Source organism: Macaca thibetana, chromosome 10 (genome assembly GCF_024542745.1).
Source record: "Macaca thibetana thibetana isolate TM-01 chromosome 10, ASM2454274v1, whole genome shotgun sequence".
NCBI classification, from domain to species: domain Eukaryota; kingdom Metazoa; phylum Chordata; class Mammalia; order Primates; family Cercopithecidae; genus Macaca; species Macaca thibetana.
The window spans coordinates 86,200,407-86,225,218 of NC_065587.1; the positions used below are offsets into that span (position 1 = coordinate 86,200,407).

General features: G+C 48.0%; 2 protein-coding genes across 12 annotated transcripts in view; one reads left to right on the forward strand and one right to left on the reverse strand.

The window, feature by feature from the left end:
• Positions 1-24,812, forward strand: part of DSTN (destrin, actin depolymerizing factor) — a 1,228,633-nt gene that overhangs the window by 1,105,758 nt on the left and 98,063 nt on the right. The window lies entirely within an intron of this gene.
• The window catches only part of BFSP1 (beaded filament structural protein 1), a 47,464-nt gene continuing 31,784 nt past the window's right edge, over positions 9,133-24,812 (reverse strand). For both annotated transcript variants that reach the window (XM_050745356.1, XM_050745355.1), the window contains 4 exons: positions 23,954-24,061; positions 13,849-14,069; positions 12,167-12,252; positions 9,133-10,257 (listed from right to left, as the gene is read on the reverse strand). In XM_050745356.1, coding sequence (XP_050601313.1) covers positions 9,302-10,257; positions 12,167-12,252; positions 13,849-14,069; positions 23,954-24,061 — 1,371 coding nt within the window. In that variant the 3' untranslated portion in view covers positions 9,133-9,301. The remainder of the gene's footprint in view (positions 10,258-12,166; positions 12,253-13,848; positions 14,070-23,953; positions 24,062-24,812) is intronic.

A 24,812-nucleotide genomic window follows, 5' to 3' on the forward strand; every position in this document is an offset into this window, starting at 1 on the left:
AATACATTTTTCATTGTGGGTGATGGTCAAAAATCTTTTAGAAACACTATTCTAAAATATATTAATCAGGCTAGACTAAGTTATGCTGTAGTAACAGACAGTCTCAAAATCCCAGTGGTTTAATACAACAAAGGTTTACTTATCATCCACACAAATTCCAGTGAAGGTTCAGGTGACTCCCCAAGGCCACAGACCTCCATGCAGTGACTCAGGATCCAGGCTGCTTCACCTTATTGTTTGTAATCCTAACACAAGGCTGCTATAATCACCATGCAGAAGAGAACCCAAGGAGGACATTCATCCACTCCTCGATGTTTAGCCTGAAGGAGACACATGCATCACTTCTGCCCATTGCCCACTGGCCGGTATTGGACAATAGCCCTGGCTAAATGCAAAGCAACCGGGAAATGTGTGACAACTAAGGGAATATTTGGTGAGCATTAGAGTTTCTACCACAGAGAGTGCTTCACATTCCCTTAAAACATGTTCTTTTTTTTTTTTTTTTTTTTTTGAGACGGAGTCTTGCTCTGTCACCCAGGCTGGAGAGCAGTGGCGCAATCTCGGCTCACTGCAAGCTCCGCTTCCCAGGTTCAGCCATTCTCCTGCCTCAGCCTCCCCAGTAGCTGGGACTACAGGCGCCCGCCACCATGCCTGGCTAATTTTTTTTGTATTTTTACTAAAGACGGGGTTTCACCGTGTTAGCCAGGATGGTCTCGATCTCCTGACCTCGTGATCCGCCCACCTCTGCCTCCCAAAGTGCTGGGATTACAGGCGTGAGTCACCGCACCAGGCCGAAACATGTTCTTAAGAACCGATTTAACATGGCAATCACTCTTCATGGATGGTACCATGAACACTATTACAAACTGGCTGTACCTTACCCTGTGAGGCTGAAGACTGTTCTAGAAAAAGATCTTAATAATTATTCATAAAATATTAATATACTATTTATCAAAGTTCATTATAAAAACAATTTATAATTCAGTCCTCTGATATAAAACTTAAACTCAATTATTAAAATAGTATTAGCTGGGCATGGTGGCATGTGCCTGTATACCAGCTACTCAGGAGGCTGAGGTGGGAGGATAGCTTCAGCTTGGGAGGTGGAAGCTGCAGTGAGCCGTGATCACACCACTGCACTCCAACCTAGGTGACAGAGCAAGACACTGTCCCACAAATAAATAAATAAATAAACATACAGAGTCTATTACTGAAAATAGATATTGGCAGATATAAGGTCCAAGGTTTGATCTTGTGATCCTGAGACACTCCCTTTCAACACTTAGGTTTAAAGATTGATTTTCAAAAGATTAAGTTTAAAAAATGATACAAAAAAATTCCAATAGAGTTACTACTCTACATCTTCATTACTATCACTTATAAGTTAATGCACGGTTTTCATGTGATCAGCGCATTTGCTTGGAGTGAGTATATGAAAACCACACAGTGTAAGACCTTCAGGACACATAGTATTTTATAGTTAGAGAAAGAAGTGCTGACTTAGGGGAAATGGCGATCTCACAGCTAACGTGTTTAGATGCAAAGAGTCTAATTTGGTAGTAATTTCTAAAAAGCAAAATGCAAAGATAAAGGACAGTGGTTGTGGAAAAGAGTTAGGGGTCCTTAAAACTCTAGCAGTGTGAAATGCCAGAGACAGAATGTCTCCTAGGCTAATGTAGGTGGTTCACTTGTGGCCAGCAGGGTGGTTCTCTGTCTCCAAAGAATGAGTCAAGAGGGTGGGAGGATGGAGGGCACTCAGCACATGGGAGCTTAAACGAGAGTCAGGGTGACCAAAGCTGGAAGACAGTGTCTGGCAGCATTCAGGGTAGGGAAACATGAAGCCTGACAAAAGGGAGAATTCCTGTCCCTGAAGAGCTGAAGTCTATTGAAGGATACAGGCCAATGCATTGGCAGAGCCACCCCCAGAGACAGTGCATTAAAACAGCACCACTTGCCAATGGTCGCATTGCAGGCTCACCCACAGCCTCTTCATGCCTTATTCAGCTTCCTAAGAATATTAACACGAGCATAAACGATACAAGCAACTAGATCTACAGAAAACAACACGCCCTCTTGGCATTGTAAATTGATCAGCTAGTACTTGAGTTTTTTCATTAGTCTCTTGTGCATTTAGTTGAACCCTTTCCTTGGCTTCAGAAAACCCTGATCAAATTTGGTTTCAGATTTATAAGGGACCTGGAATCAAAGCCTGAGAAGCTGGGGTAAATGCTCCAAGCCAATGTCCTGGCTTCATGTTTCTCTTAGAACTGAGAGTCGGGTTTGTGAACTTGGGAATAGAATGATCTCAGGTGAGGAATGCACTCGGCCTAAAAAGATGAAGATTCTGTGTTGCTAAATTTTTAATGCTCACCCATGCATGGTTTGGGGTGGGATGGGGTGGGAAGGCAACTAGAAATATCAGCTCACAGAGTTTCAGGTGCCAGAAGAGCCAAATGAGACTGGCAATTCCTTAGGCCTAATGTCACTGTTACTGATTTCCACCCAAGAGGCTTCGGGCCAACCTGCCCTCTCCATCCCAAGACGGGGTGTGCCACCTCACAAAACCCTCAAAGATGCCCCTCTGCGTCCGAGAGGACATCCCATGAGCTACTCAAACTGGATGGAGGGAAAAAGCTAAAATGTGTCTTTTTCTTTTCTGACACCACGTCCCAGGACCACTGATGGGCCACAGATGACAGGCAAACTCCTGGTCACAAGGATGCAAGCATGAAGGTAAAGGGGCAGGTATGGCTGGTGAGGGCACCAGCCCAGTGGAGTCATTGACCAGGAATGTATCTTCTGATAAAATAAGTTTCAACTCAAAAACTCTGTTGGTTTGAATACAACATAAGTCAGCATGGCTTCTTATGTTGCTTGCTTGCTTTTATCCATGCCTGAGAAAATGGAGTCAGGTGTTGTACCAATCAAGATACCAATCATCAGTGTGCCAAATGCCATGTGAGTTTTGGGGTGACATCATTCATCAGCAGCGTCCTAACCACAAATCTATGTTAGAAACATTTTAGGATAAACTTGAAGATTTTTTTGTTGTTGTTTATTTTTTGGGATTTTTTTTTTTTTTTTGTTTTTTTGTTTGTTTGTTTTTTGAGACAAAGTCTCGCTCTGTCGCCCAGGCTGGAGTGCAGTGGCATGATCTTGGCTCACTGCAACCTCCGCCTCCCAAGTTCAAACGACTCTCCTGCCTCGGCCTCCCCTGGGATTACAGGGGTGTGCAACCATGCCTGGCTAATTTTTTAAATATTTTTAGTAGAGATGGGGTTTCACCATGTTGACCAGGCTGGTGTCGAACTCCTGACCTCAAGTAATCTGCCTGCTTCAGCCTCCCAAAGTGCTGGGACTACAAGCGTGAGCCACCATGCCCAGCCAGATCTTTCTTATAATATAAGCTTCAAGTCAAGGAGAGAACTAAATGGAATTTCCCAACATGAAGGTGGAAGGAAGAAGCAGGTACCAGTGCCCAGTTAGAAGTGTCTTCTGAGATGTTAACTGAATTTTGCGACAGACTCTGTTGGTGCATCCTCCATATCAGGGAGTCTGTAAACTATAGCCAAACCCAGCACGCGGCCTGCTTTTGTAAATACAATTTTGTTAGCGACAACTGTGCTTGTTTGCTGTTGTATTGTCTGTGGCTGATTTCATGCTACCACAACAGAGCTGAGTAGTTACAGCAGAGGCTGTGCGGCCTACAATCTGGCCCTTCACAGAAAAGGTTTGCCAACCTCTGCCCTCTATCTCCTTAACCCACCTGAAGGTCATCTGTAGACAGTTTCCAGGCATGCAAAGGCCATTCTATCTCTCTGCCTAACTGCAGAGATGTGCCAGACCTCGTGTGAAGCAGGCCAGAGCTGCTAGGGCATCAGTGCCTCGGGGCCACCCTCCCCTGAGGAGAAATGGGATGGAGAGCTGGTGGATGGATAGCTCAGCTTCCTCACCTCCTGCCTGGGACAATTTGAAGATATTCTACCCACTCTCTTGAAAGGTCCTCAGTGGGATGGAGCCCCAGCTGCCCACAGTGGTGGCCAGCTCATTAATGCTCCCTGCGTGGACACGTCCATTCCCCATCTCATACCGCCTCCTTCTCCAGTCAGGAGACAGAAACCACACCAGTGGTTTTAACAAGAGAGAATTTAATACAAAGCACCATACAATCAGTATAATGAATTGTTACCTAGTCAATTCAAAAAGCAAACACAAGTATCACATGGACCAAAAAGTCCAACATTTGTGGGAGCTGGGGGCTCACACAATGCAGATGCCCTCCTGGCCCAGGCAGGATCCTAAAGCATCCGTGGCACCCCAGCCTGCCTCACCCACCCACAGTGCCTGGAGGTGGAGCACAAGGGCACATGTTAGGACCTGAAAGATGGTGAGTTGGACCTGGCAGAGTGAAGCCAGAGGAAACTCAGGTGGAGGTCTGTAGTGGTCCCGATATACAAATCGGTCATCTGACCTGGGTACAGGTGCATGAGGGCAAAAGACTAGAGAAACCACCCAGCAGCTGGTTCACACCAAGGTTTCCCTCGGGACCGCCGGCACTCTGTCACGGAAAGCCATGCAGATATTTTCTCGTAAAACCAACGCTTACGGGCCTTAGGGAGAAGCCCAGCAGGTGGTACGGGGCTGGTTATGGAATACAAGTGCCTAGTGGGTCTCTTCTTGTCAGCAGAACTTCAAGAAGCAGCTAGCTACCACCTAAGGGGAGAGGTTGGAATTCATACAACTTGAAAGTCTCAGAGGTGGGCGTGTGCTGGGAGCCAGACCAAGGAGGGGCATCAGCAGGCTAGTGCAGGTATCTCTGCAGAGACTGCGATGAGGCTGGTCCTGCAAATGCTGGGAAACTGCAGAACTGGATTCAGCTGCTGCTACAGGAAGGAACTGCCACTACCAGGGTGAAGAAGCTGTCTCAGTCCGTTTGGGCTGCTGTAACAGAATGTCATAGACTGGGTACCTTATAAACAACACAAATTTATTTCTCACTGCTCTGGAGGCTGGGAGATCCAAGATCAAGGTGTCAACAAGTTCAGTGTCTGGCAAAGGCCCACTTCCTCGTTCATATAGGGCACCCCCTCACTCCGAACTCACATGCTAGAAGGGATGAGGGGGTCTCTGGGGTCTCTTTCATAAGGGCACTAATCTGGTTCACGAGGGCTGTGCCCTATGACCTAGTCTCCCAAAGGCCCCACTTCCTAAAACCTTCACCTTGGGGTAAGGGCTTCAACATATGAATTTGCAGGGGACGTAAACATTCAGACCATAGAAGGATTGCTGGGGTGGTGTGGACAAGAGCAGAAAGCAAACAAAAGGGAGTGAGTGCCTTTTCCTTCCTCAAGACTTTCAGTCTTCGCGCAGCTCCCCTCTAACAGCACCTCCCAGGGAGCAGCTGACTAACCAGGACCTGGCTGCAGAGTCCCAGCCCCAGCACCACTGGGTAGAGAGGGGCAGGTTTGAAGCAAGAGACAGGAGCTTACTACCCTTCCTTCAACACCACCCTAACCAACCGCCTGCACCCAAGGCCTTTCTCAGGGTCTGCTTTGGGGGCAACCCAACTTCATCCAAACCTCCTTATCTGTTGATACCAAACCTTATTAATTAGCCGTTATCTTTGGGATCTTTGGGGTTACAAGCAAAGAAAACCAACTCTAACTAGTGGAAACAAGTAGGCAGTATGTCAAAAACATGTGGCGTAGCCCTCGGGCCTGAAGAACCAGCCAACACCATCCCAGAAAAAGAAAAGACAGTGATTGGAGCAAGGCTGGGGACCCAGAAACACAGCAAGGATTGGCAGGTGACCTTGCCAGAACACCCCCGCCAGGGGTGCAGCCTGAGCTACACTGGACTCAGATTTCTAATTTCATTGAGGGTGAATCTGATTGGGCTGGTCTGGGTCACTGGCCCACCCTGAGGCCAGAGGAAGGCAGAATATCTTGATACATTAGGGCTGTATCCAGTGTGGGAGGAGCGGCTACCCAATACAAAATCAGGGCTGTGGCCTGAGGGACGGGGAGGTGGGAGTGGCAGATGTTAACCTGCTGTCTTAAGTTGGGTCCTCCCAGAAGACAACCCTGAGACAAGGAGTGAAGGGCAAGTCATTTATGTGAAAGGAAGCATCTATATATTGAGGAGAAGGAAAGTGAGACAGGAAAAGGAGGAGGCCAATACCGGAGGCACTGATAAGTGCATTTCTTCATATGCATCTGAGGCTCAAACCCACTTGGGAGCTCCAAGACACTACGTAGAATATGCCTAAAAGTTACCCTAACAGCGGAGTGAGAGGGCTGGGGAGAGAGAGACCTGCTCCTCCAGGTCCTGTCCACCCTTGATTGAGGGCTGCTCCCGGGAGCATGAACTCCCCAGGACAACCAATCCGCCCAGTGTATGGACCACGCATGTGCCTGTGGCCACATGAAACTCTAAGGCAGAGTCACATGTGCCTGCCGTGAGAAGCTTGAGTGCAATCACGAACCGGAACAGGGAGAGTTGGGGGATCTGGCGAGACACCCCGGGTGGCGGATACAACAGCAATGATGGGTCCCTGACTCAAGTGCTGGGAAGATGAGTGGGACAGGGGCTACCACGCAGCTGCTGCACGGAGCAGGCAGCTCTGGGAGAGTCTTGCTCCCAACAGACCCGAAGCTGCCTCAGGGAAGAGGAGATGGAGACCCTGCCATGGATGCTGTCAGGCGGCCTGCTCTGACTCCACGTTACTAACAAGAAATTCTTTATGAAGCCAAAGATTTCGTGCGTGTTTCAGAGACCCTGGAGAGAGAGAAAGCCCAGAAATGAACCCATTCTGCAGCTCTACAGGAGAAAACAGAACCAGACTGGGACAGTAGAGTGTCAAGAAAATGAGCAAGTGAGTCACATCCCTGGGACCCTTGCACCTCCAGAGCCCGAGTAGGCCCCAAAGTGTGCACTGCAGCCAGCCCCACATTTCACAGCATGGGCTCAACCTTCAGGCCGAGGTGCATCTGCCAGGAAATGGTGCTTACCTGGTCCCTGCCTCCCACCCTCACCTCACCTCCTTCCATTGTCCTCCTGCAGTGCCCTTTGCATCTCCTTGAATAGGCCAAGTTCACTCCTGCCCCAGGGCCTTTACACTTGCAGCTCTCTCTGCCTGCAATGCTCTACTCTCCGCTCTGTATGTGATGCCCCGTGTTGTCATTCAGGTCCCACGTCACCCCTTCACAGGGTCTTCCCTTACCACCCAATCCAAACTAGACCCCCAGTCATTCTAGCAGGTCACACTAGTTGAGTCCCTTCATGGTACAGTCTCTGACTTTCTCTTCGCTACCTGCTTGCATGGCGTTTCCTTCCTCCCCCACTAGAATATCACATCTGTGAGAGCAGGACCACGTCCCACCCTTCCTTGTTGTCTTGCAGTGACCAGGACTATGCCTGGCACAGAACAGATCCCAATCCATTTTTCTTGACTGATTGAATATAATATAAAAATGACCTTTCTTTCCAAAGCAATACCCCCTGCCTTTTAAAATAATATGAACTGAACACATAGTTCAGAAAATAAAAAGACCCAAGGAGGAAAAGAAAGGCTCTGCAGTGACTGTTAAAGCTAAGGACAATAGACACACAGGCCCAAAGCCCAGTACATCCTGGGCTCCAGCTAATGGTTTCCATCATGCTCCCTTAAGCTTTTAAGTTATAAATATTTCAAAACTCAGTGGCATGGGTTTCCCATTCATCTTTTAGAAAAAACAACAAAAGCCTAATTCTTTCTTGAAATCCAAACCTCAAATGAATTCGGAACAAGACTGTTTAAAGTTTTAAATAGAAAGGAAAGGTGACTCCATTTAGTATTCAATTATTTGTAACCAAGAAATAACAGAATGTAATTTGTGACTCTGTCAATTTCCTCTAATAATGTGTAGTTGTCTTACCAGATGCTTTTTGTAGGCCGATACTACAACCCATTTAAACACATTTACTCAGTTCACTTAATGTACTTTGGAGAAGCTACACAGGGAGGAGAATTTTTTAAATTGGCGTATTTTTGGACTGTGAGTAGAAAGATAGATACTGGAGGGCAACATAGAAATTTGTGTAAAGATTCTGGTTTTGAGTAATTTCTGTGTTTTAGTATGTGACACAGTAAGTACCTGTGTGCGTGTGTGTTTGTGCACACGCAAGAACATGCACACTCACATGGCCACTGCTATATTATGTTAACTGAGAGCACTGATAAGTCTGAAAAATCACCCCTTAATGGCACAGCAGACTGTCAGGCACATAGTACATGTTCAATAAATGCTTGCTGGACTAATTAACTCATTTCTAAACAAGGAACTTACACAGTGACACTTGACTTTGCTTCTTGAAACCTGACCTGGGATTATAATCTCTGAGTGAGAAAATTTTAAGTATCTCATACCAAGTACATTTGGTACACATATGGTGGCAGATGACATTGGTACCCTGCCCATGACCCCTCGACCCTTAGTACTTCCATGTATTTCCAGACCTGACTTCCTAATGCCAGCACCTAGACGTCTTTGCCTGACAGCTTTCTTGGCCCCCAGAGAGCACACCTCCCACTGACTGCCAGGAGCTGGTGTATTAATACCCCAGCTCCCTCACCCCTCAGGGAGGCTGACTCTGAGGCACGTGATCTACGCTGTCTCCCAGAGCTCCTCAGTGGCCCCTGGTGTAAGCTGATTTGGTAACGTGCACCTTATTAGTTCACTTCTCTTCCCTGCCTTCTCCACTGTCCTATTTGTGCATCCTAAATTCATATTCCAATGAAACTTCACATTCTCTGCTTTGGGATCAGCTTCTGGGGGAATCCACGCTAACGGAGATGCCTTTAATAATTTCATCTCTAGGAAAACACTCATCCACATAAGCATGCATTTGTGCTTGAAGTGGAATGAAGATGAGTCGATGTCATCAACCAGCATGTTTCTGTGTGAAATCCAGAAAATCCAGCATCCAGACTCAGATGCTATCTGAGTCTCTAATGAGACTTATGAACCAGGATGAAGAGCATGTCTCTCTCCTAAATGAGGATGGTATGGTGGCCATTCAACAGAGCATCCTTGTCCTCATGAAGCTGACCCACCTACATTCCCAAGGTCCCTATTAATTAGACAAAGGATGTGCAAGCAAAGAAAACATTTTAATGAAGGTTTCATTGGCAATGCCAGATGGGTCACCTATGGTCTAATCCAAACAGGAACCCTCACCCTTTTATCATTTGCTCTAAAATATCAAAGCATTACCCCTACAGTGGCCCCAAAGACATTTTCTCCCATTAAGCCTGGGCATTTTAAGAGCTCTTCTCTCCTGATTTCTTCTTGTCTGACTTTGTCTTTCCAATCATGGTCTCCACGATCACAGCAGTTTCTTCATATGTCTGAATGCTCTCTGTGGAAATCTTCTCGATAGATTCCACCACTTCTACTGTCTTATAGGCCAAAGCCCTGGGAGGGCCTTTTTCTGGCAGGCTTCTGCCCCTAGTCCCAAGCCCCTCGGCTCCGTCCTGATCAGCCACAGGCTTTGGAGGCTGGGGTATAGATGGTTCCTCTGCACCGGGTGTGACCACGGGACAGGGTCTCCCAGTCCCCTCGTCCTGCTCCTCACCCTCACGTTTCTCCTCAGGGACTTCCAGCTCTTTGCCATCTGGCTCAATCTCCTTGTCTGTAGGCTGCTGGTCAATTGGCTGTCCATCTTCTTTCTCCTGCAGACCCACCTGCCCATTCTGTAAAGGGGGCTTAGGTGACTCAGGAGAGGGCTCCAACTGGCCATCATAAAGCACAGAGTCTTCCGCGATGGAAACAGCCACCCCACCTTTGGCTGTGACGGGGTAGACACAGAACCTAGGGTCCACGTAATTGGCATCCCCTGTGACCACCACGTGCCGCTCTTTGGTGTAGAGCTCAGTGGGGGTCTCAGGCTCTTTGGGGCTTCTCACTTTCTCCTTGACCATCCTGTATACTTTCCCAAAGCTTTTGCTTATCTGCCCTCCGTCTGGCACATCCTCTGGAGCCCCTTCTTGTGTCAGGGGACTTACTTCTTTACTTTCTGATTCAAACTTAGATTCACTTTCCTCTTTAAGTACCACCTGTACCAGCTTTGTGTCTTCCAAACCTTTTAATGGTGCATCTTCCAGAGCTCCGTTGGTTTTGTCTTTTGCTATAATCTCCTTTCTCCTTGGAACATTCTTGGGGAGGCCTTTTTGTCTTGGTTTTGCTGCTGTTATATCCTGCAGAGCCCTGGTAAGATCTGGAGAAACACACAGGCAGAAATTCAAGTATAATTGTTATTGAGAGGGAAAGAAAACATGCTGGTTGGAAAACAGGCTAACTCTCTTGGAAACAAATGCTTTTTGTACTAGGGTGGGGCTTCCTTCATCTGGAGCAGAAGCAATGGAAGAAAGGCCTTGGCTTTGCTGCTCCATGGCCCAGGCTGAGGTACAGCTGGGCGACTCTGGACAAGTCACTGGATGCCTTTGGGCTTTCAGAGGGAAGGTGCTCCCTGTTCTGACACCCACAGTTCACCACCACATCAAGCAAAACCTACCAAGGCACTCAAGGCCATTGTCCTGACACTCAGTGGGAGCCCTAGCCCCTGTTCCCACTGCAGCCCCACTGAGCTCGCAGCAGACACTTGGATCCATGGAAGCCCATTCCTCAAAGTTATTATCTCCTCTGACTTCCTCAAAAGAGAGACGACAGAGCTACCTGGGGGCTTCTGACATGCTCAGATGGCCTTGGGTCTGGGAATGGAACCCGTACACAGTGGATCTACCTCATTCCATATTTAGCTCAAGCTAAATAAATGCCACCCAGCTGCGATCAGCCTCCCCTTCCTCCCAGGCCAAGAGAGGAAGCGATGCTATGAAATTCAGAAATGACAGGAATCCCCTGCCCCAAGTCCACCCTCCTGCTTCCAGACTAGCTGAAAGGAAAAACTAAAAGTTGGAGAAGACACACAAAACTCTCACCTGGTATAATTTATGAGGCTTCCCGGCTCCACCCACACAGTGAATTTTGAACTTTTTTAGCCCAAAAGTCATCCTCTGCATCCCTTCCCACTGCTAACCACAGGGCAAGCCAGACCAAGCACCGACATCGAGCATGGCTGATTCACAACAGAGAGCGAGCCAGGTGAGCCGGCAACAGCAGATGTGGGTCACAAAGCCACAGGTGCAGGGGATGCAGAGAGGGACAGGGCACAGGAAAACTGCTGGGAGCTGGTATGCAAGGAGGAGGTGCTTACAGGACTGCACAGAATCTCAGGGCCTGGTGCCAAAAAAACTCACAAGACCCCTTAATCCAAATTATTAAGAATTTCAGAACAGCATTAGCAGACCATTCAGCCAAGCTGGGACCCTTCTGAGAGCAAGCCCCAGGCAGGGCTGTGCACCTGCAGACCTGGCCCTGGGCATCCGGCTGCAGGGCCACTCCCCTTCCAACCACGTTGACTCTGGAATGCCACTTCCATAAAGGCCTCTGAGCTATCTGGAAATAAGGATTTCAAGGCCCTATATGCATGAGCATCCATAGTATCACCTTCTCTTTTCTTCCCAAATGCTGGGCTTGTTCAGAACTAGGAGATTTCAATGTGAGGTGAGGTCTCATAGACCAAATGTTGAAGGCAGATGCCACATTTACCAGCCAAGCTGTTTCTGCCTGGTTTGAGGGAGGGGAGAATGAGCTATGACTGAGCAGCTACTGTGCACTGGACACCACGTTACACGCTTTGGCACAAACCCGTTGATTCAATGTGGGGAGGCGGTGGGATACGATCCGGTGTTCACTTACTGCCGAGGGGAGGCAGCAAGGAGTGAATATTGAGTTGTACTTTTTGCCCAATTAAATGCTTTGTGTTGCAAAAATTATTGCTGTCAAACCATAAAACAAATATGAAAACACAAAATAAATGCCTCACGTTAGGGATGGCATGCCCAAGGTAGCCTAGCCCCTCAGTCGATTTTTCTCCTTATGAACTTCTCAGCTCAATCACTTAGCAAGCCATAGAGTGCAGAGGGTGGGAAGGAGTCCTCCCTCACATAAAAGCATTTAATTTCCAGATGGATCTGAAGCAAGCGTGAATGTTAAAGGCAGGAAGAGAGCTGCTTGATTGTTTTCAAGACAGAAAAAAACAGAGGCCCAGGGTTGGGGAGCGTTACCTTTCCCACCGGATCCAGTGCTGAGAGAGACCCCATGGCTCTGGGTGAACAGGGGAATGGGAGTTTCAATGAAGGCAGAGCTCAGCCTGTCAGAAAGAATCAGAAAAAACAAGCCAAACAGATGGTCAGGGGCAAGAGTGACTCTCGCTAATGTTGAGCAAAAATGGAAAAAAAAAGCTTTCTCTAGACCAAATTGCTCACAAATTAGATACCGTTTTAAACAGACAGCCATACACACATTTACACACTGGATGAGGACCTAAAGGAAATAATCATTTCTTTGAGCTCAAGAGTCATAAACTGTGAAACATACCTATAAAAAAGTATAAAGTAGGGATTGCTTATAACCTAAAAACGCCACTTCTCCATGAGACAGTGCCTTTTTGGTGTTTTTGCCTTTTTGGTTTTTTGCCTTTTGATTTGCCTTTTTGATTTTTTAAATTAAGAGTGGCCAACTCAGGCTGAAGTATTTAGGGCAAACAGGGTATGATGTCTCCAATTTAAGATATATGTATACACACACACAAACACACACACACACACACACACACACACACACATCATATATAAATAGAGAAAAATGATAACAGCAATTGAAATAAAATATAAACAACTGGTGAATCTGGAGTATTCAGGAGTTCCTTGTTCTATTCTTGTAACATTTCTATCAGTTTAAAATTAGACCAAAATCAGAACGTATAGATAAATAAAAGAGGTATCCAGTCAGCTTTCTGTGAAGCCCTGTCCCAAAACAAAAATGTTTACAAAGTCATTAAAATGCCAATTGCAGACTTATTCTTGCAGATGTGTGCATAAAGTGTTCACTGTGACATAAATATCATGTGGAATCATGCCAGATACACTGAGCAGCACCGGAGAAAGAAAAATAAAATCCTGCTTCTCCCGCCAGGCATTTGTCTGTGCACAGCCAAGACAGAGCCCCCAGGGCGAAGGGAGGAGCTGCTCCTGGTGGGGACCTCAGTTGTGGAGGGCTTCTCTTTTCATTCAATCGAAACCCAGGAATTTAGCAAGACTGGAGTGAAGAATCACAAATTAATTCCCAGCCTGTTCTCCGGGAAAATCACTGTAGCTACGAACATGGACATAGCTGGAGAGAAAGAGAGAATTTCCCAGCTGTCTTAAAGTGAGTAGGGATCGAGTCACAGCTCCATTATGGAGGAGACCAGACAGCCACATAGTGACAGCCACAGACTGACCCAGTAAGGTGCTAAGAATCATGAGGATGGCAGCAGGAGCACCACCAACACCTCTGAGTGCCCTCGAGTGCCAGGCTCTGTGCCAGGTAGCTCACCTGCAGCACCTCATTAAATACTCCTGGGCATCCCACCTGCTGGGACATTTATGTCTCCAGAGGCCTATGAGCAAAACGCTGGCTTCTCAGTGAGGCCTTTTCTGACCACCCTACTTAAAATTGCAAGCATTCTCCCATCACCCCCATCGCCACCGCCCTCCTCCCTGCTAGAGCTTCCTCCTCGGCACTGGCGGTACCTTCATCCTCTGTCTCCCCTATTAGTTTTCCAGCACCCATGGGGTCAGGAATTGTTGTGTTTCCTTCCCTGCCACATGCCCACTTTCCTAGAACTGTGCCTGGCACATAATAGACACTCAACAAAGAGTTGTGCAAGGAATAAGTGGCCCGGATGGGGAGGGCACACTCTCACCTGTTGCCTTCAATCTCGATGATACGATGATACCGGTCCAGCTCATTCTTCAGGGTTTGCTGGGCGACCGCCAGCTGCCGGCAGTCGTAAGAAGACTTCTCCAGGACCCGCTCTGTCTCCTCAATCTCCTTGCGCAAGGTCTCAATCTGCTCGTTATAAAGCTGAATCTCATCGTCATAACACTCATGGGCACTTTTAATAGCTTGTTCCAGAGTTGTTGTCTGCAGGCAAGGACACACTGTAAGAAAATCTATCGCCCTCCTCCCCTAAGAGACAGACCTCACCAGGAAAAGGAACCTGGACTCAGTGAATGTTTTATTTTGTTTGTGTGTTTCTCTGCCCATTAGAGATTAGCAATGAATGACTTTGGAATCCTTAAGCTAAAAAACAATGTGAAAACTGAGCTCCTGTGTCCTTACACCTTTTTTTTTTTTTTTTTTTTTTCTTTTTGATAGAGGATCTCACTTTGTCACCAGGCTGGAATGCAGGGATGTGATCACGGCTCACTGCATCCTCCAACTCCCAGGCTAAAGTGATCCTTCCACCTCAGCCTCCTGATAGCTGTGACTATGGGCAAGCACCAACACACTGGGCTAAATTTTTTTGTTGTTGTTCTGGTAGAGTTAGGGTCCTGCTTTGTTGCCGAGGCTGGTTTCAAACTCCTGGCTTCCTCCTCCCGCTTCAGCCTCCCAAAGTGCTGGAATTACAGGCATGAGCCACTGCACCCAGCCCTTCTTGCACTAATATCAGCACCCTCTGCAATTAACCCATAAGGAGGCCCACCCCAAAGGCAGTCTGAAGACAAACCTAGAAAATAAAACAAAACCTAGGCCAGGTGGCTCACACTTGCAGGTAAAATAAAATGAAACCTAGGCCAGGTGGCTCACACCTGTAATCCTAGAACTTTGGGAGGCTGAGGCCAGCAGATCACTTGAGGTCAGGAGTTTGAGACCAGTCTGGCCAACATAGTGAAACCCCGTCTCTACCAAAAATACAAAAATTAGCCGGGTGTGGTGGCACACGCCGTAATCTCAGCTACTTGGGAGGCTGAGGCAGGAGAATCACTTGAACCTGGGAGGTGGAGGCTGCAGTGAGCCAAGACCACACCACTGCACTCCAGTCTGGGCAACAGAGCGAGACTCTGTCTAAAAGGAAAAAAAAAAAAAAAAAAAACACCTGCTATCCGTGGAATAATAATTCAAATAAAGTACATTCTTCAGACCTTAATGAATTAGCATAAACCCACTAGCCAAAAAATAAGGAAAAAGAAGAGCATACTGAATAGATAAGATGCTACTTTTATTGAAATACTGAGTGGGAGAAAAGTTTCCTTGTTCTCATTCAGTCACTACGGTGCTTTGATTTTCTGCTGAGTTTGGATCGGCAGAGTTACATTTATGTTTTGGTAGCTAAGGTGTGTGTGTGTGCATTTGTGTACACGTAAAATAATGTCAGAGAAATACATTAATCAGAGCAAGTAAAAATTAAGGCAGGAAAATAGAAAGAGATAGTTTTATATTCAGTGTAAGAGCTTGTGATGATACATAAAGACCCATAAATGCTCAGTTGTGTGCCACATAACAGTACTGCAGTCAACAATGGACTGCATATAGGATGGTGGTCCCATAAGAGTATAATGGAGCTGGACAATTCCTGTCGCCTAGTGACAACCGCAACCATCCTAGGGCCATGGAGCCACACGTTCACTCACATGTCTGTGGGGACGCCGCCGTAAACAGACTGTGCTGCCAGTTGCATAAAAAACTTCTAGCACATGCAATTAGGTACAACACATAATACTTGACGATGATAATAAACAACTAAGTTACTGGTTTATGTATTTACAATACTACCCTTTTTCTCATTATTTTGGCGCGTAGTCCTACTTATAACGAGATGTTTCTGGTAAGACAGTGACGCCACATTACCCCAGTCACAGCCTCCTGCAGCTCACATTTCCCACATCTCTTGATTGCAATATTTTCTTTTGTGCTTAAGTGTTATTACAAGAGTTAAGAAGCTTTAAAAAATGTTGAAAGTTTATAAAATAGAGACCGAGGTAGTCATGACTCTTTTCCAATCTCATTCTTGCGTAGGAAAGAATTTGACACGCATGGTCCTCAAAAACAAAACAAACAAAACCACACTTCTACCTAGCGCAGCCCTTCTGGACTCAGTGTGCACTGGAGCCGCCTGAGGGTGTTAAGAGCCTGGCTCAGCAGGTTTGGGGAGCTGGAGACTCCGCCTTGCTCACCAGCGCCCACATGATGTTGATGCTGCCGGGCCACGGGCCGCACTTTGAGTCACGAGGGGTGAGACATGCATCTATATTCAACTTCAGGTATGTCCACAACAGGCATTTCCTACATCCAGACCTAAATGTACCTACTGGACACCTGGAAGATGATCATTGCCGTCAAAACCCAATTATTCACTTTATACACTTTATGCCCTTGGATCATGAAATTCCTTAAGTCAAAATGTAGCTTTCAAAGGTGTTTGGCAAGATGGCTGGGTGCGGTGGCTCACACCTGTAATCCCAGCACTTTGGGAGGCCAAGGCGGGCAGATCACTTGAGGTCAGGAGTTCAAGACCAGCCTGGTCAACATGGTGAAACCCCACCTCCACTAAAACTACAAAAATTAGCCAGGCGTGGTGGCCAGTGCCTGTAATCCCAGCTACTTGGGAGGCTGAGGTACGAGAATCGCCTGAACCCGGGAGGCGGAGGTTGCAGTGAGCCGAGATTGTGCCACTGCACTGCACTCCAGACTGGGTGACAGAACAAGACTCTGTCTAAAAAAAAAAGAAAAGAAAAGAAAAAAGCAGGTGTTCAGCCATAGATCTGTTGCATCAGGAGGGAGGAGGAAGGGAAGAAAAGGTACACGTGCTAAGCACTATGGGGAGATGTCTGTCCGGTCCACGTTATCCCTGCATCTGATGTCAGCCCCACCCATCCACAGGTAGGGTAGCAACAAAGTGACCCCACTCTCCTGTGCCGAGTTACAGGACCAGGGGTGGGCCTGACCCGGGCTGGCCTGTCACACGCCTTCTCTCCCCGGAATCTGGAAAGGGGTCTCAGAAATCGCAGAGTTTGGTGGCAGGTTCCAGACTGCAGGGACACATGAACAGGTCTGAGGCTGCTGCTCTGGAATGGTGAGCTTTCATATGCATGGCAAAGTTAAGAAAGGTAATTATTTGGAGAGGAAGAGAAATGAAGCCAAAAGGCAAAGACAAACAGAAATTAGGCAGCCGTGGCAAGAGAAGGAAGAGGAGGAAAAGGAGACAGATAGCAGCAGCCTCAGCTCCCAGTTCCTGGTTCCTAATTCCTGATGCACACCTCCTCTCAGATTTCATGCCCTGCCTTTTATACCCTGCTCCTTCGAGAAAAAAAAAGTACCTTTCCAGTGCAGAAAACTGGCAGACAGCACCTTAACCAAGAGATCAGGTTGGTATGAGGACCATCCACAAGATGAAATACTCAGGACACAGCGTCACTCCATGGGGGTCTTGCCAAGAATGCAGAACCTCCATCTAATCCTGAGAAAACATCAGGGAAACCCAAAAGGAGGGACGTGCCACAAAGCCACTGGCCTGGGTTCTTCCAAAGCATCACGGTTATGAAAGACAGAGAAAGACTGGGGACCATCCCAGTCTGAGGGAGACAAACAAGACATGACACCTAAATGTGAGTAGGATCTAGACCAGGAAAAAACACGAGTGGAACAACTGGTGAGATTTTAGTGCAGTCTATTAATAGGACAGGATCATTGTTAATTTCCAGGTTTTTATCATCGGCCCGTGGTTTTGAGGAAGCTGGATGAGGGGTATATATTGGAAACTACTGTGCTGTTTTTGCAACTTCTCAAAAATCTAAAATTACTTCTGAATAAAACAAGAGTCCCCTTCCTGTTTCAGCTAGTGTGATCCAGTTTCTGTTCCTCCCAAGAAATCTGGATTCAAACAGTCACGTGTAATAGCAAATTCAAGTCACACACACTAACGTCTGGTGCAGCCACATCTCACCCATACCAGAGTGTTTACACACTCTAGGAAACACCTCGAAGGAATATGGGGATTTAAAAGACCCCTTTGAGGCCCAAAACTTAAAGAAGCATTGGAATTGCATGGTGAGGGAAGTGTGAGGGGCTGTAGAGAACATAGAGGGGCCATGTGTTAGGGGATGGGGCAGGAGGGCTCATGAGACGGACTATTCTCACTTTTATTTTTTGAGACAGGGTCTCACTCTATTGCCCAGGCTGGAGTACAGTGCTGCCATCAAGGCTCACTGAAGCCTCGATATCCTGGGCTCAAGCGATTCCCACACCTCTGTCTCCTTAGCAGCTGAGACCACAGGTGAATGCCACCATGCCCAGCTAATTAAAAAAAAAAAAAAAATTGTAGAGACAAGGTCTAACTATGTTGCCTAGGCTGGTCTTGAACTTCTGGGCTGAAGTGATCCTCCCACCTTGGCCTCCCAAAGTACTGGGATTACAGGTGTGAGCCATAGCACCTATAATCTGTCACTTTTCGATGTTTGAAATCTTCCATAATAAAGAGTAAAAGAAAAAATTACATATGAAGAGAATGTACCCCAGACCACTGACCCAGGAGCTCTGGGGCGGCCGTCCCCTTTGGGGGTGGGTTCCCCAGCCCAGAGCCGGGGTAGTGGCTGGTGCTGGTAAGTCCTAAGCTGGGCCAACTCATCAACCTCACAACAACCTTATCAGGGAGGGGCTGTCAATATTTCCACTTTACAGATGAGGAAACTGAGGCACACTGGCAAAGTGACTTGCCCGTAAATACCACAGCAGGATTCGAATCTACCTGTACAACGTCTGAAACACCTCCCAGAAACAGGCCACCCCTACCCCGCACCTCAGCCTCCTCCCTGCTGTGGTCAAGCAATGTGCAAACACACACACACGCACACATATGCACACACACGCACACATATGCACACACACCCACACTCCAGGGCCTCTGCAAACTCCCCATTCCCACACAGCAACAGGCCAGCCCCAGCCTGTTCTCTCTGAAGACATGGGAAAGTCAGTGTGAGCCATGCAGAGACCTCTCCTTGCAGGTTTTCACTTAGCAAAGTTTTGAACTGTAAATAGAATCACAAAGCATCACAAACTGGGAAATGAGAGACCAGGAAAGTCACCTATGATCTTTTTACCCTACAAGTGGAGTGCAATCTTTTTATATCATGAAGTGGTGACTGTTATTTTTGGGGTAGTGGTAGGGGGCGGATGGGTGAGGTGTTTTCTTGGGTGTGCATTCGTGTTTGTTTGAAGAAGGCTGCATGTTTTAAAGGCTGGAGATTCTCTGCTGCAGCACTGTGGGAGGAGCTCCTGCCCTAGGCCACCCCCACAGCCACCATCTCCCACGTGACCATGAGGCCCAGAGCCCTCCAACCCTGCACTGGTCGCAGATGCTCTAAGGGGATTCTGCTGAGTCCAGTGAAGTGATGACTTGGTTTATAAAACTGGACTGCTGTCTATATCAATGTGGTTTTTATAGCTCCATAATTTAAACCTTTCATCAGAAGGAAAGGGGTTCAGGAAAACCAGTAAGAGCCCCTCTCAGAAGCTCAACAGGAATGGAGATGCCTGTGACGACAGCCACCGTGGCACGGCATCCACTGCCACCCAGCACCAACCTGGTCAAGGAGAGTGAGACACGGACCCTCCTCTAGAAGGCCGCAGGGGAGGGACGCCCAGGGCATCTCGGAGGGAGAAAGAGGCTTCCAGGAGGAGGCAGGACCGGTCCTGGGAACCGAGGAAGGAAAGGGACTTCCAGAAAGGAGAGAAGGAATGAGCAAAGGGGCAGGTCCCAGAAACTGCAGGGGGGTGTCAGGAGACGAAGAGAAGAGAGGTTGACCCACGGTTCCTCCAAGGGTGGAGCCATGTGGCAACTTGAACTTTATCTGGAGCCAGGTGACTGCTATTTCTGCCTGGACCATTAGATTGCCTGGTTTATATCTGTCTCCCCACTGGGCTGTGAGCTGCTGAGGGCAGGACACAGGCAGGAGCCTGACGCGAGCCCCATCTGGAGGGGCGAGCTCCCACCTCAGTCCTTGGGACCCCAGACAACTTTGGGTGCAAGGTTTTTTTTTTTTTTTTTTTTTTTTTTAAAGGAAACGCGTTACACACTGTCTTACACAAACTAAACCACTAGATGGTGCTAAGTGACTTTAATGAGAAATGAGACCTGGGCGGCTCCCACTTTGCAATTTTAAAAAGTGACTTTCTTTACTTCCCTGTCACAGAAATTCCCAGTCCACGCAATTTAGGGAACTAGAATTACCTGTCCTTTCCTCTCCACCTGTCCGAAGTGCTTCCTCCAGGGCTCTTAGGGGTATATGTGCACTTATTTGAAGGAGAGGCTTCCAGCTCCAAGCCCAGGCACCGTTCTCCCATCCTCCGCCCAGCCTCTCCCAGACCGAGCCCGCAGAGCCAAGCGGAGGGCTTGTGAAAACAAGGCGCACCGGCCCGCCCCAGAGCTCCTGGGTCAATGGTCTGGGGTGCCTGTGAATTTGCATTTCTGACAAGTTCCCAGGTGGTGCCGCCGCTGCTGGGACGGGGACCTCACCCTGAGGACCCCTGCTGTGGAGAGTTCGGGAAGCTTCGAATGCCCTAACCATAGGCGGAACCCGCTGCCAGGCCCTGGGGCTACCAGATGCTCTCCCTCGGCCCGCCCTCCACCGAGTTCCGGCCACAGTGCGGGCCCTGCCCAGAGGTGTGCGGTCAACATCTTCCTTCAGCTCTAGCTTAGCTGCTACATTAGGAAGCCACTAAAACCTTTAAAACCAGCAAAAACCCAGCCACAAACATTGGAAATGAGGCCCAAGCCTGGGACACAGGGGGACGGGGTGGAACATTCGCCCCCTCCCTGAAACCCGCCCCTACCCTGTGGTTCTCAGTGTGGCTCCTGGACCGGCAGCAGCACCATCCCCGAACACTTGAACATGCAGCGTCCCGGGCAACTCCCCAGACCCACTGAGTCAGGAGCTCCCGGGCGCGCCCAGCCACGTCTGGGTTTTCATCAGAGCTAAGGAGGCAGAATTTTGGCCCCCATGACCGTTTCCCCTTGGTGCTACACCCTTGGATATGTTACATGGCAAAAAGGGACTTTGCAGATATAATTAAGGTTCTTAATCAGTTACCCTTTTTTAAGGAAAGGAGTTTATTCAAAATTATCCCCAATCACAGGAGCCCTAAAAACAGAAGTCAGAGAAACGCATAAGTCCAACTCAATTAGATGAGACGCAGGAAGAGGGTTCAGAGCTCGCTGCCGGCTTCGAACATGGAGGGGCCTGAAGCCAAAGAGCATGGGCAGCCCTGACACCCACTCCTGGCCAGCAGCCAGAAAAGAAGGAGGGTCCTCACTCCTGCCAAGAACTTGAATGAGACTGGAAGCAAATTCTCCCCCAAGAGCCTCCGGACAAGGGCCCAGGCTGGCCAACATCCTTCTTTCTACCTTATGTGACCCAGAGCAGAAAAACCGATAGGACCCGCCCAGACTTCCCACCTACACAACTGCGATGACACAGGTGCTGTTCCAAGCTCCTGTTAGTGGTGACTCATCAAGACAGCAACAGAAAACGGACACAGTCTTGTTTCATCAGCCCTATGCTACAGCTTGTTACTGAGCATAAGCACATCTGTCATTTTATATAAAATGATTCAGTAATATTTTGATAACTGTTTTAATATAGTTAGTTTCTTTTCTTTTTTCTTTTTTTTTTTTTTTTTTTGAGACGGAGTCTCACTCTGTTACCCAGGCTGGAGTGCAGTGGCTCAATGTCAGCTCACTGCAGCGTCAACCTCCCCAGGCTCAGGCAATTCTCCCACCTCAGCCTCGTCAGTAGCTGGAACCACAGGCATGCACCACCACGCCCAGCTAATTTTTTGTATTTTTTGTAGAGATGGGGTTTCATCGTGTGGCCCAGGCTGGTCTCAAATTCCTGGACTCAATCAATCCACTCACCTTGGCCTTCCCAAAGTGCTGGCATTACAGGCATGAGCCACCACGCCCAGCCTGGGTTCCTTTAAATTATCTGTACTTTATTTGATGCCTTTACCATCATTTTTCTGAGAAGAGGTCTCCATCAGACTGCCAAGGGTGGCAGGGGAGGAGGCAGGACAGAAGAGACGCTTGAGACCCTACTTTAGAGATGAGGGCAGCAGAGAAAAGCCAGGAAGCCCTCCTGCAGCCACTAAGGACAGAAACAGGTGGCCAACCAGCAGTTTCATTTCATGTTCTCAGAAACCAGGTTAATCTGTTGTGAAATTTCTTATTTTGATATTCAACAAATACGTACATGTACATAGAGGAAAATTCTTTTTGTCCTGGAACTGGAATGTGCCATCTAGGCTGAGGTCCTTCATCTTTCTCAGTATCTCTAGGGCAGTGGTTTTCAACTTTAACACCACCGCCCCAGGAAAAACCACATTTCTCATTGCAAGCCATACACATCAGATAGATGTGTGTGTGTGTATTTCAACATATCCATATGGATGTAGAGATAAAACGAGGGCTTCACAAAACAAATCCTCCCTTTGGCTTGCTGTACACTCTGTTTTTCTTATTATATTTTAGTCTAGCATTTTGTTGACTTCCTTTTACATGCCAATCAATTCTACTGAATTCGTTTTACATCCAAAAATGAGTTGTCACTAGTCGTTTGGAAAACACTGGTCTCTAGGACCATGACTGCGCTTGTATCCATATCCCTATTCACATACACAGCATACACACACACACACACGACACATACACCACACACTTCACATATGCATCCCACATATATCACACATACCACACATATCACACACACACCCCACATACACAAACACATACAACCCTTATTCTATCCTGTCAGAGCCTCAGAAGAAACCACACACGCCCCAGTCACCAGGATGACGCACATGGTCCCTGAGCCAGGGTTTCTCTCACAAGAAGGAAGAGTTTTAAGGGCCTTACTTGGTTTCTCCTGCTGCGATCGTCAGCTCAGGGGACCACCACAGACCTGGGTTTGCTTTCCAGTAGCCCCTAGGAGCTGCTGCACTGTGAGTTTTGTGTGGTGCGTGCTGGGATGGGAATTAGGAGGTGAACTCCAAGGTCCCAAAATGAAATCCTGAGCAGACATGGGGACACTGGAAATCAATAAAAAGCACAACGTCTAGTTGTGGCTTCACATTTTTTCCCATTTTGTGGGCCCTGGCAGGGCAGAGACAGAGTAACACATAACGTCCAAATGGTCCGCGCTTTCTGAAGCATCCGATGTTTACACGTTTTGCTCTCTTGTCCCCACGTGTACTTGTTAAACCAAATGTCAACTTACTTTTTGGTTTGGGAAACGTGGTTAGGGAGCCATACAAAGGTGCAGTATTTTAACCCAGCCGTCCCCACGGAATGCCCTGCTGGAGGGTAACGAGAAAGAGAGAGAACTGGAAGGAACCAAGGAAGATGAGCCAGGAAGTAGCCAAGAAGACACAGGCCACAGGACAGCGTGGGGCTTTTCTGTTTTGTTTTCAAATTAAGCTTCACCCAAAAGGGGTGGGGGTAAAAATGTGAGCTTTCCACCAACACGTTTCTAACTAGAAGCAAACACTGATACAATCACTCTTTCCAGGTTGTAATCAAATTCCGAAGGAGAACTGTTACCACGAGAAGAAAAACAGAAGCACAGATTTGAACAAGTGGAGGATAAAAATCCCTACTGTGTCCGTTTCTTCTTATTCTTACAAAGTTTGACCTGGGCAAAATGAATGCATGATGTAGACACTGGGGCAGCCTAAGCCTAAGCCTCGGAGGGGAGGGCATGACTTAAAGGAGTCCCAAGGGGCACCTCTGAGGGACCAGGAATGAGCGTGACGCCTGTGTTCACTGGCTCAGGACTCTCCCTTGTCCTGGAAAATTCCTCAGTCCAGGGCAGAGCAGAGCGCTTGGTCACCCACTCCGAAAACCCCGTTTCTGCCAGGAACATACGATATGTTCAGCATGTGACAGCTCCTCAAGCTGCATGCATGTGCTGCGTGTAACGCCTCCATAAAACATGTGGGAAGCCCCAATGCGCATGCGGCAGACTCAAGCGTACCTGGGCCTGCAGCTCCACTCTCTGCGCCTGCAGGTGGGCGAGCACCTCGCGGCCCTCCTCCAGCTGACTCCGCAGAGCGGCCACCTCCCGCTCCGTCAGGAGCTTCTCCTGCACAGAGAAGGCCAGAGTCAGATTCACAGGACATGCAGAGAGGAAAAGGGCAGAGGAGGTGTGGGGCCCTGGTATGGATGGAATATCCGTGTCCCCCTGAATTCTGTGTTGAAGTCCTAACTCCCAAGATGAAGGTTTCAGGAGGTGGGACCCTTGGAAGGTGTTAGGGTTAGATGAGGTCATGAGGATGGGGGGCCCCATGATGTGATTAGGGTCTTTGTAAGAACAAGAAGAGACACCAGAGCCCCCACCCCCGCCCCCTGTCTGTCTGTCACATGAGACAAAGCAAGAAGGCAGCCATCTTCAAGCCAGAAAGAGAGCCCTCTCCAGACACCAATTCTGCTGGCACCTTGATCTTGGATTTCCAGCACCCAGGACAGTGAGAAATAAATGTCTGCTTGTCGGCCCTCCCGTCTATAGTGTCCTGTTATAGTAGCGTGAGGAGACTAAGCCAGGCCCACAGCGCAGCCATCAATGGCTTTTGCTTTGTCTTCAAAGTCTGAACCTCCTTGGGAGTGTGAAACGCCGGGACCAAGTACCAGGAGACCAGAGCTTAGACCTGGCTGTGCCGTGAACCTACTAAGACACTCTAGAAAAGGCATTTGACTCTCAAAGCCTCTGTTTTCCCTTCTGTGAAAAGGAAAACCTGGAATGCACACTCTCTAAGAAAATGAAGGTTGGTTGGAGCCGCGAGCCACACGCTGTGCTCCGATGTCAGCGCAGCACAAAGCAGGAGCCATCAGCCCCA